General features: G+C 52.2%; 9 protein-coding genes across 9 annotated transcripts; 5 read left to right on the top strand and 4 right to left on the bottom strand.

Annotated features, from left to right (window-relative positions):
• Positions 1–781: 781 nt before the first annotated feature.
• Positions 782–2,059, bottom strand: A1O5_10553 (uncharacterized protein; the record flags this gene model as incomplete). The annotated part of the gene is made up of 3 exons (XM_007751129.1): positions 782–1,018; positions 1,072–1,843; positions 1,899–2,059. The coding sequence occupies 3 exons, from the start codon at positions 2,057–2,059 to the stop codon at positions 782–784; spliced, it is 1,170 nt and encodes a 389-aa protein (XP_007749319.1).
• A 952-nt stretch (positions 2,060–3,011) lies between these two features.
• A1O5_10554 (histone acetyltransferase) lies at positions 3,012–4,363 on the bottom strand (the record flags this gene model as incomplete). The annotated part of the gene is made up of 2 exons (XM_007751130.1): positions 3,012–3,026; positions 3,086–4,363. 2 exons carry the CDS (start codon positions 4,361–4,363, stop codon positions 3,012–3,014), a joined length of 1,293 nt encoding a protein of 430 aa, XP_007749320.1.
• A 563-nt stretch (positions 4,364–4,926) lies between these two features.
• On the top strand, positions 4,927–5,270 carry A1O5_10555 (uncharacterized protein; the record flags this gene model as incomplete). Its single annotated transcript, XM_007751131.1, has 3 exons — positions 4,927–5,029; positions 5,084–5,168; positions 5,225–5,270. The coding sequence occupies 3 exons, from the start codon at positions 4,927–4,929 to the stop codon at positions 5,268–5,270; spliced, it is 234 nt and encodes a 77-aa protein (XP_007749321.1).
• Positions 5,271–5,361: 91 nt separating this feature from the next.
• Positions 5,362–6,471, top strand: A1O5_10556 (uncharacterized protein; the record flags this gene model as incomplete). Its single annotated transcript, XM_007751132.1, has 1 exon — positions 5,362–6,471. The coding sequence occupies one exon, from the start codon at positions 5,362–5,364 to the stop codon at positions 6,469–6,471; it is 1,110 nt and encodes a 369-aa protein (XP_007749322.1).
• A 726-nt stretch (positions 6,472–7,197) lies between these two features.
• A1O5_10557 (uncharacterized protein) lies at positions 7,198–7,764 on the top strand (the record flags this gene model as incomplete). Its single annotated transcript, XM_007751133.1, has 1 exon — positions 7,198–7,764. The coding sequence occupies one exon, from the start codon at positions 7,198–7,200 to the stop codon at positions 7,762–7,764; it is 567 nt and encodes a 188-aa protein (XP_007749323.1).
• Positions 7,765–8,460: 696 nt separating this feature from the next.
• Positions 8,461–10,100, top strand: A1O5_10558 (uncharacterized protein; the record flags this gene model as incomplete). Its single annotated transcript, XM_007751134.1, has 3 exons — positions 8,461–9,199; positions 9,301–9,381; positions 9,493–10,100. The coding sequence occupies 3 exons, from the start codon at positions 8,461–8,463 to the stop codon at positions 10,098–10,100; spliced, it is 1,428 nt and encodes a 475-aa protein (XP_007749324.1).
• An 891-nt stretch (positions 10,101–10,991) lies between these two features.
• Positions 10,992–12,837, bottom strand: A1O5_10559 (uncharacterized protein; the record flags this gene model as incomplete). The annotated part of the gene is made up of 3 exons (XM_007751135.1): positions 10,992–11,949; positions 12,067–12,174; positions 12,239–12,837. 3 exons carry the CDS (start codon positions 12,835–12,837, stop codon positions 10,992–10,994), a joined length of 1,665 nt encoding a protein of 554 aa, XP_007749325.1.
• A 731-nt stretch (positions 12,838–13,568) lies between these two features.
• A1O5_10560 (uncharacterized protein) lies at positions 13,569–14,144 on the bottom strand (the record flags this gene model as incomplete). The annotated part of the gene is made up of 1 exon (XM_007751136.1): positions 13,569–14,144. The coding sequence occupies one exon, from the start codon at positions 14,142–14,144 to the stop codon at positions 13,569–13,571; it is 576 nt and encodes a 191-aa protein (XP_007749326.1).
• A 494-nt stretch (positions 14,145–14,638) lies between these two features.
• A1O5_10561 (uncharacterized protein) lies at positions 14,639–15,118 on the top strand (the record flags this gene model as incomplete). The annotated part of the gene is made up of 1 exon (XM_007751137.1): positions 14,639–15,118. The coding sequence occupies one exon, from the start codon at positions 14,639–14,641 to the stop codon at positions 15,116–15,118; it is 480 nt and encodes a 159-aa protein (XP_007749327.1).
• Between the last annotated feature and the right edge of the window lie 741 nt (positions 15,119–15,859).

The raw sequence follows: 15,859 nt of genomic DNA on the forward strand, positions 1-15,859 counted from the left end.
AGGACAAATGAACTCACGAGCTTAATGAAGAATATCTAGTTGTCCTCGTCCTCGTCCCCTCCTTTCCTCTCCTTTCCTCTCCAGATCCTACCGGGCCCTATCCTGTATACTCCATGCTATCTCAGCCTTATCCTTATCCCGTTCTCCTATCTACATATGTATGTACAACCCCCCTTTCCCCCGCCCATACTTTGCTTGGGCTACGACCGCGTTCATCTGCAATACCGTAGTGGACCTGGTTCATGCTTACTTGTCAATGCCCTCTGCAAAGGCAGAGACCATCCTTTGGCGGCAATGGGATGACGGAGAAAAAAAGAAAAGGGAAAAAAAAATTGAAGCTCGATCAACTCTGCATGTGACGTTCGGGCATATCAAAGGCTCACGAGTCCCAGCTGCCACATAGCTAACAGCATACATATCCAAGCTCCATGTGTCTCTCTTGCTGTCGATCTACTGCCCTCGCTTGTACGTTGTGTTGTTGTTGTTGTTGCGAAAATATCTCACTTCCAGTGTTTTGCCGTTTCTGCGCTCGCTGTATTTCCCGCCTGCCTGCATCCTTCATCATTTCTTCTCATTAAATTGATGACTGCAGCTGGCCCACTCATCATGACAGACTCCCATCAACGCCTTCTGTTCCCGACACCGTTGATCCCTTCGCTGGACATGAAGCACGGTGAATCTCACCGCTCTCCGAGCCCGGCGATCGTTTCAGGCACACACTGAACACCGTAACGCCCATTTTCATTGCATCAATCCGATCTCATCACATATTCTTCAAGGGCTAGAACCTGGTACCCGGCACAAATATAAACAAGACACTTAACGCCACCGCCGCCGCCGCAAACATCAAGAATGCAATGGTTGCTCGAGTGAGAAGCAGTCGACGCACAAACGGCTCCCTGACTCGCGACCAGTTCATCCACGTGTATTCACTAAATCCCAGGTAAGCGGCAATGATGTCGAGTTTGTATTGGTAGGAGACGAGGAAATAGCAGCCGATTGTGAAGGGAAAGATAAGCTAAAGGTTTCGGTCAGTGTGAGACGACGATGATGTTGAGGGGGAGTCCTTACCCAGCAACGAGTAGCCCTCGACCTATCTCTCAGAATCATGTAATAACCGGCCCAAAACCCGGCCATCAAGCTCGCCAGGCCAATAGCCAGCCTGATCAGCACACTCAACGGGACCAGATTTCCCAAAGCTTTGGCCTGCAAAAACCCTGGAAATGCATCCCTTTCCATCGCTTGAAAGACGTAGTCCTTGGCGTCGTCAAATACCTCCGGATCGTCTCGTCCTTCTTCTTCAATTGCTCGAATAATCCTATTCAGCATTGTGTCTGGCAGAACAATTTCTCGCTCCGATCCAGGCAGCACAAAGGTGTAGAGGATCTTCTCCGCGCTGGCTTTAATGTCGGCCCTAGCGACACTATGCCCAGGAGAATTTGAATCTGTCCGCACTTCAGGAGTGGAATAGGTGGGTTGTGGTAGTTCTGAAGGAGACGGCCGGTCGCCGGAGGGTCGATTGACGTTTCTGGAATGTACGGATCCCATGCTATGTGCTGGGGAGTGATCGTTGGCACCACCGGCGCCTCCTTCTCCTCTGCTTCGGGGTGGTCTGGCGCCTGCAGCGGCAGCGCCTCCGTTGTCTGATCTTAAGATGGCAGACACCCTTGATTCCTGGCCACTCCTTCTTGAGTCCGCTCCTTCACCCAATTCAAACTGTTCAAGCAACGCCGAGGACCTTTTGCTGGTAGTCTTTTCCATCTCTGGCGTGTCGACGAGCATCGAACGGCGCAGTTCTCGGACGTAGTGGCGGCATAAGGACATGTGTTGAGATACATCGAGCCTGTTGAAAATGAGTTAATCTTGATCCAAGCCTTTGTTTCAGAGAGAAAACAAACCAGAAGTCCAGGTAGTCCACCGAGCGTTGTTGATCGCGCATGTAAATGTAGAATGAGAAGAGATCGACTGGAGCCAAAGTCCTCCTTCCAAGAACCTCCATCAACGTGGGCAGTCGGTTGCGGACTTCGACATCCTCACCTCGGCTCGCTAGTTTTGCCATTGCGTTTGTGGTGTCGCGGTACGCCACGCAGTCTGTGTCTCTCAGGGTATAAAAGAAGGCGCGAGGTTTTTTACGTGGGAGGATTTTATTACAGCCACCGCAATCTGATTTGATCGGCGAACTTGGTCTCGGTGGGGATTACGGTGTGAAGTAGAGGTGAGGTGGAAGTGACGTGAGGTCCTAGTGACTGAGTTGCGAGTGCGAGTTGCAGGCTGGTGGGCCTGAGTTTACATGGTGAACATGGCGGGTGAAGAGACAGTAGCGAGCGTGTCGAAGAGAATTCAGCGATCGGGAGAAGTGGTGTATGTAGAGGTACAGTAAGAGCCGTGTCGTCTTTGTCTTGTCTTGTTTAGTCTGGTCGGAGTGAAGTTGAGGGCGGTGGTTGGTGGTTTCTGGCCAAAAAGCAAGGAAACATGGTAGGGGAGCGCAGGGAGCGCAGAGCGCAACATGTGGCAGGGGAACCTGGAATTGGGCACGGCCGGGGCAACCTCCTTGTGGGCAGTAATTGGTTCCATCGAGCCCCGACAATCTGCAGGGCCCCGGACTGTCTCTTCCTCTCATTCTTCCGTTGTAGAGTATCTGCCAGCCACACAACTACGGCACATGCCGCACTGGCAGTTCGTCATCTAACTACGAGGTTGTCCCTGTCCCTCGGACTTTGCCAATCTTCGAGTCAGCACCTATCGGCATGGCTGATGCAAACTACCCTTGGGTACCTCGTACCATTGTTTCCCATTCCATGTCTCAGTGGATCAACCAGATCAAACGCCTCTGATGCAGTTTGGGTATCATCTCGTATGCAAGAAAAAGAAGGCTAAGTCATTATTCCATGTAATCATCCACTGCTCGCCGCCAACTCCCCAGGAAAAAAGCCATCCACAAAGCCACAATGCTATGGTACCAACACCAAGTCTTATGCGGGTCTTTACAGAATGCATCGAAGATAACGTCGTTATTCCGCCAGGTGCTGGAAAGACATGTCAGTATATCCGACCTCCGAACCATTGTCAGAATACAACCACTCACCGACCATTCGGGAATATTCTTGATCTGTTGCCACATGAACTTTTCCAGCTTGTTGGCGCTTTTCGCATACGGTGTGGTTTCGTTGTTGTAGCGTCGACAGTTGTCGAATATGAGTTTGGCATCCTTAATGAAGTCTTCTGGCCTGGGGTACAGATCGTTCTGCAGTCGTTCCTCCATTGTCGACAGATCCATTGGCTCTTTGATGACCTCATAGTAGTCAGGCACCTCATCTTTATTGACAGGCTGTGCAAATGGCCAGGCGGCTGTATGATTCTGCATGTCGTTGAGCAAGTGGAGGAGCTGATTATAGTTCGGGCCGTGTCGAGGTTGTCGGGAAAGTTCATCCATGGAAGGAGACCATCCCGACTCTTTGATCGCCGGAATCGACATGGGATCTATCTCGACGATGCCATTCTTCCACTGCGCCGGAGGAGGATGAACGATGTGAGACTTGCTCACTGCCCGAATCTTGGCCATGACCGCCTCTTTTTGCTTCTGAAGCATTCGGGGAGCCTGCAGATAGCGGATCCGGGGCAACATGCTGCATTGCATGATTGTACCTCCTTCGTAATCTTTGATGTACCCCATCCAAATCGACTTCTCCAAAGTGATCTCTTTGGTGAATCCCTGCTTTTTAAAGTAACCAATCGCATAGTTGTCGGCGTAGGTCAGAAAATACATAATCGGCGAAGTAGCTTTGACATAGTCTTTCAAGTGCGCCATCAGATGAGCACCGTAACCCTTGACCTGCTGATCCGACGAGATCGCGCAGAAGACAATCTCAGCAAACCTCCTCGAGTTGAAGGGCCGGTATGTGATACCCCCAACCACCTCGAGCGGCTGCTTGATGATAGCCATGGATAGATGCGTTTTATCGTACACTAGCCGAGCGATGTAGTCCTTGGGCATTTTCGGCAATTGTTTCTGAAAGATACATTTCAACCCGGTCAATATGATGTTGCTCTCCCTCGAATTATCGTTGTTGACCACCCTGAACTCAATAAATCCTTGTTTCTCTTCGACGACAGCCGGTTTGTCGGGAAAGTCGACGGGTGTAGGGGTAATGAGGGGTTCCGTGTCGGACTGTTCGGAGAAGAGATTAGTCTCGGTTGTCTTCAATGCAGGACGCCCAGTATGAGAATAATGGTATGGAACCTCGTAATCTTCGAGGTATGAGAGGGATATTGTTGAGTCTGAATCCGTAGAAATATTTGTTTGAAAGCGATACAAATTATCATCGGGCGGAAAGATCCCCGCCTGGGGAGGGTTGAAAGGCATGTGGCCGGAGATTCGGGGCCAGAGATGAATTTACCTCTTCATGCTTGACACCATCCTCCAGTACTGGCGACTCCGTTCTTGCTTTTTTGGAGCGAGAGGAAGCCGCATCTTCTGACGCCTTCCTCTTCGTATCTGCGTTGTGACGGGTCAGTAAGAATGCCCATGATATTCTGCCACACCCAGGGATTCTCACGTTCACTATTTATAGGCGCCATCGGGCTGACTTCGATCTCATGGATATACTGAACAATGCGTTATATGACACGTCGCAAGCGTGTGAACGGACGTCGCCGCAGTCAAGACTTGCTGATCAACCTAGAGCCGCGAAGTTGAGAGGCGCAACAAGCGACTTCGGGCGGCAGCGCAAGACACCGCAACGATCACTACCACAAAAAGACTAGCGCATCATCTCGGAAAAGTTGCTGCTTATGGCCTTTGCTGCTGCCCGTCGTCTTGCCCCAAGACATTTGGAGACCACCTTGCAACTGCGGACCTTTCCTCGATATGAAATCCACCAGGTCAAGCGCTTGAACTTGCATTCGACGGCCTTGTTATCCACGTCAATGTCGCTGTACGAAGTGTGGCAAGCAGCCGCAGGCAGCCCTTTCCAGCCTACGGTTGGTAAGGAAAGCCAATTGAACGTAGGATTGTTTCTGTTGCTCATTGGTGAGACACTCCGCGAGGACTGGCTCTCGGACGCATATTGACTTAGGTATGCAGGACTGATACTCACTGGACTCTTCGCCCTGAACAAGTCTCCTCTCTCAATACCTATCTTCGGGATCCCTGCTTCACTGGCATTTGGGTACGTGCGGGCAAAAGATCATGGAGCTTGACACGAATATATTGACACATGTATAGTTTCGGGGCCGTCTACGCCATCTGCGGATTCGGTGTCTATGTCTAAGATTCTGTCGACGATCTGTACATCTGCATCCGTCCATTTGGGTCGACATCCACTGGGGCTCGTCGTGTCAACAGGCTCAAGCTCCTGAAAAATGGCAGGCTCCCCCATTTTCACAGCAATGTCAACATCTGCTAGGCAATTGCACCTGTTGCTTCGGTGCATTGCTTTTTCGCAGCGTGCGGAAGTGCAGATCACCCGACAAGGGATCAAATTTTCCGTCGAGGAAGCGCGAGTCGTTCAAGGCCTGACCTTTCTTGACAAAGCACTGTTCTCATCGTATAATCTGAGGCTTAACGAGGAGGACCATTCGTTGCCCACATTTTCAGTCTCAATTGTTGCCCTCCTTGAAACACTCCAGATCTTTGGGATCGCCGAAGCCACTTCCTCGGTTCGCAATCCCTATGGTGGATTTTCATCCTCGTTTGGGAACGCTTTCAACACTCCGGCTCTGGCGCTCGGAGGAACATGCCGGATTTCGTATCAAGAGCCTGGTGCACCGCTCACCATCAAAATTCAAGAAGGATCGGTCACCACAACGTGTGAGATGAACACGTACGTGGCTCATGACGACTATGGAGACGATGGTGGTATTCCCCTTGACCGGAACGCGCTGTGTTTGAAAGCAATTATGCGGAGTGCTTGGCTAAATGATGCCATTGGAGAACTCTCGGGCACCAATCCAACTGTTCTTGTAATCAATGCTTCGAGTCGCTCTGCCCCTTTTTTCTCATTGGAGGGCGAAGGAGGGCCGTTTGGTGATAGCACTGTGGACTTTATGCCCGAATCGAAGAACGATCCCACCCCCAGCGGACCTAAATCAAAGAAGCAACCCCTGGTCACAGAAACATTTTCGGTCATTCCACCATCTAGAAGCCACGGCCGGATTTGCCAGAAATACAAGTTCGACATGATCAAGAGAGCAGGACGGGCTATGGCCTTGGCCAGTAAAGTCAGCATTCGTCAAGATCAACAGGGAGTACTTAGCTTGCAGTTCATGATTGACTTGGGTGATGGTGCCAACGTTGGCCCACGTCGAGATGACAGTGTGTCCGTCAATGCACCGCCTACCCCCGGCAGTGTCGCCTTTGTCGATTTTAGATTTGTCCCGCTCCTGGATGATGAGGAGACTGAAAGCAATGCTGAGCTTGAAGACGAGACATCCGAGGACCTGGACCTGGAGCCAAATAACGAGAGCCCCTAGCGAATACTGCTTTCAAATGCCATGGTCATTGCTCTCACTTTAACTTCCACTTTCACTTCCACTTTCAATTTCGCTTCCTGTTCAAAACACGTTCGGGACCTACATTTCAACTTCTCCCCCCAATAAACAGCTCAGGAGGAGTGCACCAGCCTCCTCTTTGACCGCCTCTCTCAACAGCAATGACATTTACACTTTTCTGAGACATATCGTCCTTTGGCCCCTAGCATTTGCTTTACCGATTCATTCGCCCTTTCTACACTTCTGAAGTTGGAGGTTGTAGATTATTTGAAGACTTGGCAGACGCAAATACCTCTCATAAGCCTGCTTTCGACTCTATGCTTGCTGTCATTGGTCTGACAACTGAAACTTCAGCGCTCACCGTCTTCGTCGATTCGACTTCTCTGATTGATTACCGAGATCCATTTCAATAGCGACAATATGCCAAGGCAAAAAAGACCTAGGGCCTGGATCGCTGGATGCTCTATTCCCGCCGAGTATGCTATCCTTAATGCGCTACTCTTCACACAGAAGTGGTGGTCCCATGTTGTGAAACTGGATGCCTTTTGGATGAACCTGGGCAAACACCTCTCCTCAACAATTATCATGAAACGAGTGTCGATTGATATCAAGACAGAGATGGAACAGGCCGCATCCCACTAGAAGCAAAACCAGAAGGCAGGCTCGCGTCGTGAATCCTCCGCATCATGGCCACCTAAGACGCCAGACATGGATGTTGACGGACTCGAGGACGAGCTGGCAAGGGAAGTGGAAGACCTCCAGGATATGGCTACAAAAGGTGGAGGTACCGTCACAGCCGTGCACAAACGGTTTCATGAATCGGCTGCCAATCGACAACCTGCGAAAGGCGAGAAGGGCGAGTGCGTCAAGTGTGGGAAATTCTGTTCATGGTCCGAGATGGAATTCGACGATGACGGCAATCCTATTTGCACCAAGTGCATGGACGCAGGTCAACCCCAGATGAATAGCGCCATTGAGATCCCTAAGGTTCCAGACGAATTCCAAAAAGACGTTCGAGGAAGAAAACCTACTCGGTCAGGAAGAGAAGTGATCAAAGTTGAGGACGATGATGAGTTTGATGAGACCCAAGCCGGACCGACGACTCGGAGCGCGATATCGAGGCCAGGTCAGAAGAGAAAGCGCGAAGACAGTGGCCAGGTGGTAACAATCCAGGACACCGAGTATTTGGTGTACACGGACCAGGATGACAAAGGCCAGTTGGTGAGGCTCGAAGAGCAATCCTGCAAGGGCGTCAAGAGTTTGGCAGAGAGGTGAATGGGCAGCATTGGGCTTGCAGAAGGGATTATGGATGAACTTACACAACAGAGCTAGGATGGAGTTGGCTTGTTTCAGAGAGATAGCAAGCGGTGTTCTGGGGTTCGTCTCCGCGCTACGATACCGGACTTCTGGTTTTGCGACTTGTTACTTCAGAAAGGCCAAGGTCTAAGAACGCCATATACTTGGTCTAAGCTAGGAGTTATCTTATTCGTTCGACGAGTTATTTTCAAACACCATACAAGCTCGAGGGATATGTTTCTCATAAATAGCTTGGGCTCATATCTGATACTTATTTAGGTTTTGTTTGGTCTCTTCCTTCTTTCTGGTCACCAAGCCTACCTGTGGCTCTATATACAAGGCTGCGTGCCCAGGTACTGTCGTTATTCTGTCCTCTGTTCTTAGCTTACTAGCAAGGTCACTTTTAGTAAGTCTAGACTACCATCTTAGGCTAGTCACGGTCCTATCACGGTGCTAGTGAGCTGCTTTACTAAGCGTATTCGGAGTTCGATGACGCCGCCACAGGATCGGCCAGATGACCGCGCCGATGTCCAACACTCACCTCGCCGCCTCAAAAGCATATTTTTTACAGACGTCATCTGGCGGACCCCAATATAAACCAGGGTCAATGATCATGATGCTTGACCTGACCTGCTTTTCGTCCATCATCATCATCCCGCGTCAACATCAACCACAATGGTCGACCCCGGCGACGAGGACGGCAGAATGGAGCGCATAGCCTCCAACAACCCAGCCATGGCCATCCCCGCCAGCCAGATGGTGTCGCGGCCCGATTTCAACCGCCTGCGTTCACGAAGCAGTATACAACAAACCCATCGACCTGTCAGAAGATCTGATCCGTCGGGAGACACAGAGTCCATTACCACCATTTCAAAATCCACATCACCAGAAGCAATACCACCGCCCTCCAAGTACGATGTTGGCTGGCGCCGCGTGGTGCGGAACTTTTCGCCGTCCTGGTTTAGCGTGACCATGGGGACGGGCATTTGCTCTCTGCTGCTGATCACGATCCCCTTCAAGGCCGCGTGGCTGTACTGGTTCTCGGTGGTGTTCTTCGTCCTCAACAGCGTGCTCTTCACCCTGGCCTTCACTGCCTCTTTCCTCCGATACACCCTCTACCCGGAGATCTGGGCCGTCATGATCGCCGACCCTACGAATTCGTTGTTCCTGGGCACCATCCCCATGGGCTTCGCCACCTTGGTCGAGAGCTGGATTATCCTGTGTTGCCCCTACTGGGGTTATTGGAGCGTGTGGGTCGCGTGGATTTGTTGGATGGTTGATTCCGTGGTCGCCGTGGCCGTGACGGTGTCACTACCGTTTCTGCTGATGAGTCAACGCGACTCGCAGGGCTTGGAGAGGATCACGGCGGCACAGCTGTTGCCGATTGCAAGTACAATTGTTGCCTCTGGGGCTGGTAAGTACTGATCTCCTCCCTTGCCGATCGCAAAGGAACTCGAGCGTGCCCCGTCACTCTACTTGGAAGGAGAAGGGAAAGGTGCTGATTAATGTCTCTAGGAAGTGAGGTCGCCGAACTGCTTGATTCCCCCGACCACGCCTTGGGTACATTGATAACTTCATATGTCATGTGGGGTATGGGTAAGTGCCCTTTGGAAGGCCTGGTCGCCATAGCCAGCGGCGCAGAGAATTCCCCCCTCCACTTCCTCGTCTACCTGGATCCTCCTGTCCACTTGCTAACGAAACGACCAGCAACCCCTCTCGCGGTCACGGTGTTGGTAATGTACTACCAGCGTCTGGCCTTACACAAGCTCCCCCCACGCGAGGTCGTCGTGTCCTCATTTCTCCCCTTGGGACCTCTAGGCATGGGCGGCTACACGATCATGTATCTGGGCAAGGTGTCCCGGCTCGTATTCCCCCGTGTGCACTTCTTCCACAATCTCCCGGTGGCAGGCGACGTTGCCTACATCCTCGGCTTCTTCGTGGCGCTGATAATGTGGGGGTTCGGTCTGTGTTGGCTCGTCTTCGCCCTCGCGACCATCTACTCCACGCGTCCCTTTCCCTTTAATATGGGTTGGTGGGGATTCACGTTCCCCTTAGGCGTGTACGCAATCTCAACCATGACCTTTGGGGTCGAGATGCCGAGCAAGTTCTTCAAGGTGCTGGGCACGGTCTTTAGCATCGCGGTCATCTTGCTTTGGTGCGTCGTGGCTGGGGGTACGGCTAAGGGTGCCTGGAGCGGACAGTTGTTCTACGCTCCGTGCTTGAAGAATTTGCCCCTTCCGAAGGATGGAGCCGAAGAGGGCGGAAGGAAAGATGAGGAGCGGATGGTGGACAAGGAAAAACTGTCCAGGAGCTGAACAATGAAGACCATCCCAACAACTCGTATCCTCTTAGATTTACCGGGAAGCCCGTCTGAGAAGGGATTGAGTGAGGAACCCCAGCCTTGCACAATGGGAACGGGGACAATTCCCCCCCAGCAATGCCGGTGCGCGAGGGCCAACAAGATGTCCGTCCCAGCTCGTCACAGCGAATTTAACACCTACGGTGACGATATGTCTTTTCCAGCCCACGCTGATGCCAATCATGTCGTGTTGCACGGGATGGACATCTTGCGCTCTTGCTTGCACTCACTACCGCATCTTATTCTTCGGCAAACAAACGCCTTGCCATTCTTCCGTCTATCCACCAGTGCGGACCTGACCTGACAGCCAAATAAAGAACTAAAGACAATGACAGCAATGCTTCTCAAGCACGATTGGACTGTTTTTCGTGATGCACGGCCAGGCAGGCTCAAGGGGCGTCGATGCAGCTGTCAGAAAAGATCTTCTTTAACCTTGGCTGAGGGCGTGGTCTCCGAGAAAATTCTGGGTCAGAAGACACAGTGCAGTGCATTTGCGACCAAGGGCCCACGATTGAGGAACATCGAATGTTATCAACCGGAGCGAAACTAGAATCGACGAAGCAAGCCGCAAGCCTCTACTCGTGACACTTTATCGGAACGATTCCAGCACATATAATCAGAAGTGCCTAACAAAGCCAGTTCGACGAGACACGGGACACGATACGATACGACATCGTTCCCGCCCACGAGGAACTCTCGGCGATCGTCAATCAGTTCGCCAATCAGGCATTTACGGAGTACAGGGCATGCTAATCCCTCCTTTTCTCCTTTTGCTCTTCCTCTTCCCTCTTTCCCATTTTTTCCATCTGGTGCGTCCCAGCCAGCGAGCCAGCCAGCCAATCTATCCTCAATGGCCCAAAGCATCATAGAAGGCCTGGTACAGGGCGCACCGCTGATCGATCACGTCCGTCTGGTTTCGATTCAGCACGGTGAGATTCGCTCCCTTGGCGTCCGGCCCGTCCTCGGCGCGTACGCCTCCGCCCAACATGCCCATAGCAGCGGGAACCTGGGGCCACGGGGGCGTGGAAGGAGAAGACGAATTATAGTACGGATCCTTTGCGAAGTCGGCCCAGACCTTCTGTACATACCTACTCAACCGGCGCTGGAACGCCGTGGCGTTTGTGGCGGGATACGTTCCCATCACGATGCCGATCTCGCTCGAGTGGTAGACGCCCGCGTCCGGGAAGAGGTCCGTGTTGGCGAAGCTCGCGTTGTAGTAGTACCGGTAGCTGGGGATGCCGACCTGGGCCGTCTCCAGGTGGACCAGGCGCGCCGGACACTGGAATATCACGTCCGTGTACACGGCGCCGAGCTGTTCGAGCTTGTTGCCAAACCCCACGCCGGCCGGGGCGATGGGATACGCCGCCAGCAAGCTCGAGACCTGCTGGTCCGTAGCCGTGGGGAAGAGCACCCGGATGAACGAGGCCGAGTCGTTTGCCGTCACCGAGTACAGACGGCCCTCGTCGGCGTTGGTGCCGCCTAGGATGGGCACGCGGGCAATTTTGGACTTCTGCGGCGTGGAGCTCAAACGGTTTGAGCGCGCAGTGTCTGCGCTCGTCACGTTGTCAAAGACCGGTATCCACGGCATCCTGTTCATCTCGTTGTATGTCTTGATGGTGGTGGCCGGTATGGAGCGCATGCATGCTAGAATGTCTGTGGCGGAGGAACAGTTCATTGCTGCCACGAGGATGTTCCAGGATGCGAACGGGTCTGCCGGGCGACCTCGAAAGGTTGCGGTGCCGGATTCCATGATTGCTGCGCGGAAGGACAGCGGTTTGGGCGGTTGAGTGATCAGAGCGTCGACGCTGTGATTAACAGAAGCTCGTCAATAAGAGCAAATTCTTCCCAGACTTGAGCGCTGGTCGAGGCTGTACACGGGGGACAGATCCACGGATATTGCCTTCTCCGAGTATGAGACTTACCTTTCAGCACCAGCACTCTCCCCAAAAATCGTAACTTTCCCAGGATCTCCCCCGAACGCAGCAATGTTGCGTCGCACCCAATCAAGCGCGAAACGTTGGTCTAGCCATCTGTGTTTTTTTTTTTTGTTATCAAAAGAGGTCAAAAGGAGGGGTTTGACGAGATGGGACTGACCCCGGATTATTCTCTGTGACGGGTATTTGAGGAGACGCAGGAAATCCAAATACATTTGTGCGATAGTTGACGACGACGACGACGACATCCTGACTAGCTGCCAAATTCGACCCATCGTAAAGCCTTTGGGAATTCGAGCCGTAAAGCAGCCCGCCGCCGTATAACCAGACCATGACTGCTTTTGGCTGTGGTTTTTCCTTACCGTTGGGAAGCGGAGCGTAAACACACAAGTTCAGACAGTCTTCACTTTCGCCCGCAGGGGGAGGAGGGGTATTAAACCACTGCAAGATCAAATTGCGACGGGACAACGGGTAGTTGAATTGCTGCACACATGCTGGTCCATACTTGGATGCAGAAAATGGAGCTGTCCAGGGAGCTGGTCGCTGAGGAGGACCCCATCGAACAGGAGGTGCCGCAAAGGGAATGCCCAAGAACGCGTTCAACTGGAGTCCAGAGGTGTTGTCTGTTTTGGTGATGCCAACCACAACCCCAGAGTCGATCTTAACAGTGGGACGGGGATTGTTCGCGGAGGTTGGATTGCCAATGACAGCCAAAGGGCAAGCAACAAAAGTGAGAAAGATGACGAGGAGAGTAGTCATACTGGCCATGTTTGCAGAGGAAAGAAGTAGTTACCAGTGTTACCTTACCCTGAGTCTTCAGCTGCATAGTATATATAGACGCAATCCTGCTCCTTGTGTCCTTATGATGATTTTGCCCATTTCTCGCAGCTTGAATTTCTGGTGTTTGAAGCTCCACCGCATGTCCGGTGGAACGGTATGGACGAAGGCAGTGCAGCATCCTTTGAAGAGATGCCGAACCAGAATCATGCGGGGTGCAGAGAATCAATGGCTAGTCTTCTTGGCTTCCAGCAGACTTACCTAGTAGCAGTATAGAGCGCAATGAAGACAACGTCAGAATAGGGAAGTCTCCAGGTTCCTGTGTAACCTGTCCGCCGGGGCCTGCCGTTGAAGAGCGGACTCGCCAAGTCGCTTGGAGGAAGAGGAGAAGCCTGTTATAAACGGTCTCGTTGGAGATATATGCCGAAGGACACGCTATGACCAAAAGTGTATCCGGGGTTGCAGCAATGCTGGGTGAGTCGAATCTGTTGCTTGCTCCTATATATAAAATCGGCAATTAACCTGCAACAGGAGCTCCCTACCCAGGCGGCCTCGGTATTCGTTGGATTCCTAGACGCTCTTGTTCCCGCCTGAAGTGCACTTGAGGGGACGTCACGCACACCACTTGGACGTTGAGACCATTCGGAGATTTTGGTTCCGATTCTGTATATCTGATATATCTTTGTGGATTGAAATTGGGCATATAGACCTGGTCACACTCCCCCAGTTGGGTGTGTGGGGTCAATCCATTTCACACCCTCTGGGTTTTCCACCGGTTCGACATCTGGCAAGTTGACTGCAATGGCCTCGCCGTCGCTTCTCATCAACACGCACTCCAGCTCTTCGTCCTCCTTCGCATTGATCTCTTGGTGCGGGACGTAAGGAGGCACGTATATGAAATCTCCTGGGCCAGCCTCTGCAGTATATTCCAACCTCTCGCCCCATCGCATTCGTGCCTTGCCTTTCACGACGTAGATGACGCTTTCCAAATGGCCGTGGTGATGGGCACCAGTTTTGGCATTTGGGTGAATCTTGACGGTTCCTGCCCACAGTTTTTGGGCGCCCACGCGCGCAGTGGTTATAGCAGCAGCGCGATTCATCCCTGGTGTCTGAGCAGTGTTGGTGTCAAGAGTGTCTCCAGGAATGACCCGGACGCCGCTCTCTTTCCATCCATCTGGTGGTTGATCGCTCGAGGAGGTGGCTTGAAAAAGATGAGCAGGTCCAGAATGAGAATGGTCGTGATCATGTGAATGATGGTGAGAATGGGAGTGGGAGTGATGCTCGGACATCTCCACGACTTCAGTTCTTCTATGTATTCCCTTAGGATGATTTTTCTCGTGGTTTGACTGTCAAATGGTCTTTCGAATGGCCTTGAGTCTCCTCAAACCTGCTTCTCACACCTTTGATGGATCAGGGGCGATTTTTTTTTAGCTGGGAGAATTGTTGCCAAATCTGCTTTGCAATGGAGGCCCCTCTGTACGATCACCTGAGATTTGGAGGAGGACGCGTTTGGTCTGATGTTATACCGAGGGCCGATGTCGCCATAATTCCGCGTCTTGTGCTGTGCATACCGCAGTACCCGCAGAAGTTTGTACGGTTCTGCATGCGAGTGAAGTGCAACCGCGGAAGCTGTCAACGTCAAGTCATCATCCGAAGCCTCGCTCTTCCCTCCCTCAGCCTGGAGTGCTTCTGCTTGTGCCTATGTAGCTTGCAACTGGGTGTGGAATTTCGAGCTGGCATTCCTGGCTTCCCTCCGAGGGGGCAACCCAGGTCCGACGCAAAGATGTCTCTTCGTCCACTGTCACGTACAGTCCTCCCTGCTCTCACGAGCCTGATCGGCTCCGGAGGTTTCATCATCGGCTTATGGAGCTTCATATCTCCTGCATCAGCTGCGACAGCCTTTGGGGGATATATGGTTCGAGTATTGGAGGCGACAGCGAGCTCAAAGGCCGATAGTGGGATGATATACATCTACCCTCATGGCATCCGCAACCTCGTCCAAGGACTATCGATCCTGGCTCTTACAGCATATTGGCAATTTAGTCGACGATGTCAGAGCTCGCCCGTAGCGCGAGTGACTGTTCAAAGATGCCTGGGTATTGTCATCACTGCGAACGCGTTGACGCCGATGGTGGATGCGTGGGTGAATCTGAGGGCCGCACAGAACAGAGAAGAGGGAGATTTGGATAGGAATGCTGCTCGATTGCACGCGACGAGGTTGGTTTTTTGGGCGGTAGGAGGTCTCTGGTGCTTACTCGGATAAAAGCGTACGCGTCGATCCGCTCTCTCATCATTTCTGTGTCTGAGGACGTCGGCTTGCGCACTGTGGTGTTGGTTGTCTGGTTGGTTTGCTGCGGTTTTGTGCTCATTGGACTCTCACCTCAGTTCCCCTAACATGTTCGCATTTCCCGTATCGCATGCTTATTCTCTGTAACTGTGTTTTCCCTCGATTCTTAGCTGACAGAAATGCTGCGGTGGAAGGAGAGGAGAGGTTCGCCGGCATAGCAGATTGTGCCTGATGGCTTCGTCACACTAGACTTATGGGATGCAGCGGTTCATGCGCTGGGGGATGTGAAAGTGCAACAAGAACAGGCTGGTTGCCGTGAGAGGGCCTTCAAGAATTAGAGGCAGAGGCGAAGGCGAAGGCAGTGACGACACAACACAACAACACGACAAGTTCTGAAGTATCGAACTCAGCACCTTCACATTACTATCACTCCTACAAGAACAAAAACACCCTCACTGCCCGCCTGCAACTAAAATCTGCGCTACTGGACACCACGCCAGCTCTTCTCCAGAGTCGAACATAAAGCTCAAGCGACGATGAAAAGCTTTCCAAGTTCAACCTAGACAGACACAGCAGGGAGTAGTAAGCAAGACCAGACCCAGAGCAAGGAGACAGGGAGATCACTTGATGAAGTTGACAAAATTTCACATTTTGAACTGAGGACCCGGCCTTGAACAAGGCACTCCAACCACCCGCCTCCACTCCAGGTTACCTGGC

Source organism: Cladophialophora psammophila, assembly GCF_000585535.1.
Source record: "Cladophialophora psammophila CBS 110553 chromosome Unknown aczJe-supercont1.20, whole genome shotgun sequence".
NCBI classification, from domain to species: domain Eukaryota; kingdom Fungi; phylum Ascomycota; class Eurotiomycetes; order Chaetothyriales; family Herpotrichiellaceae; genus Cladophialophora; species Cladophialophora psammophila.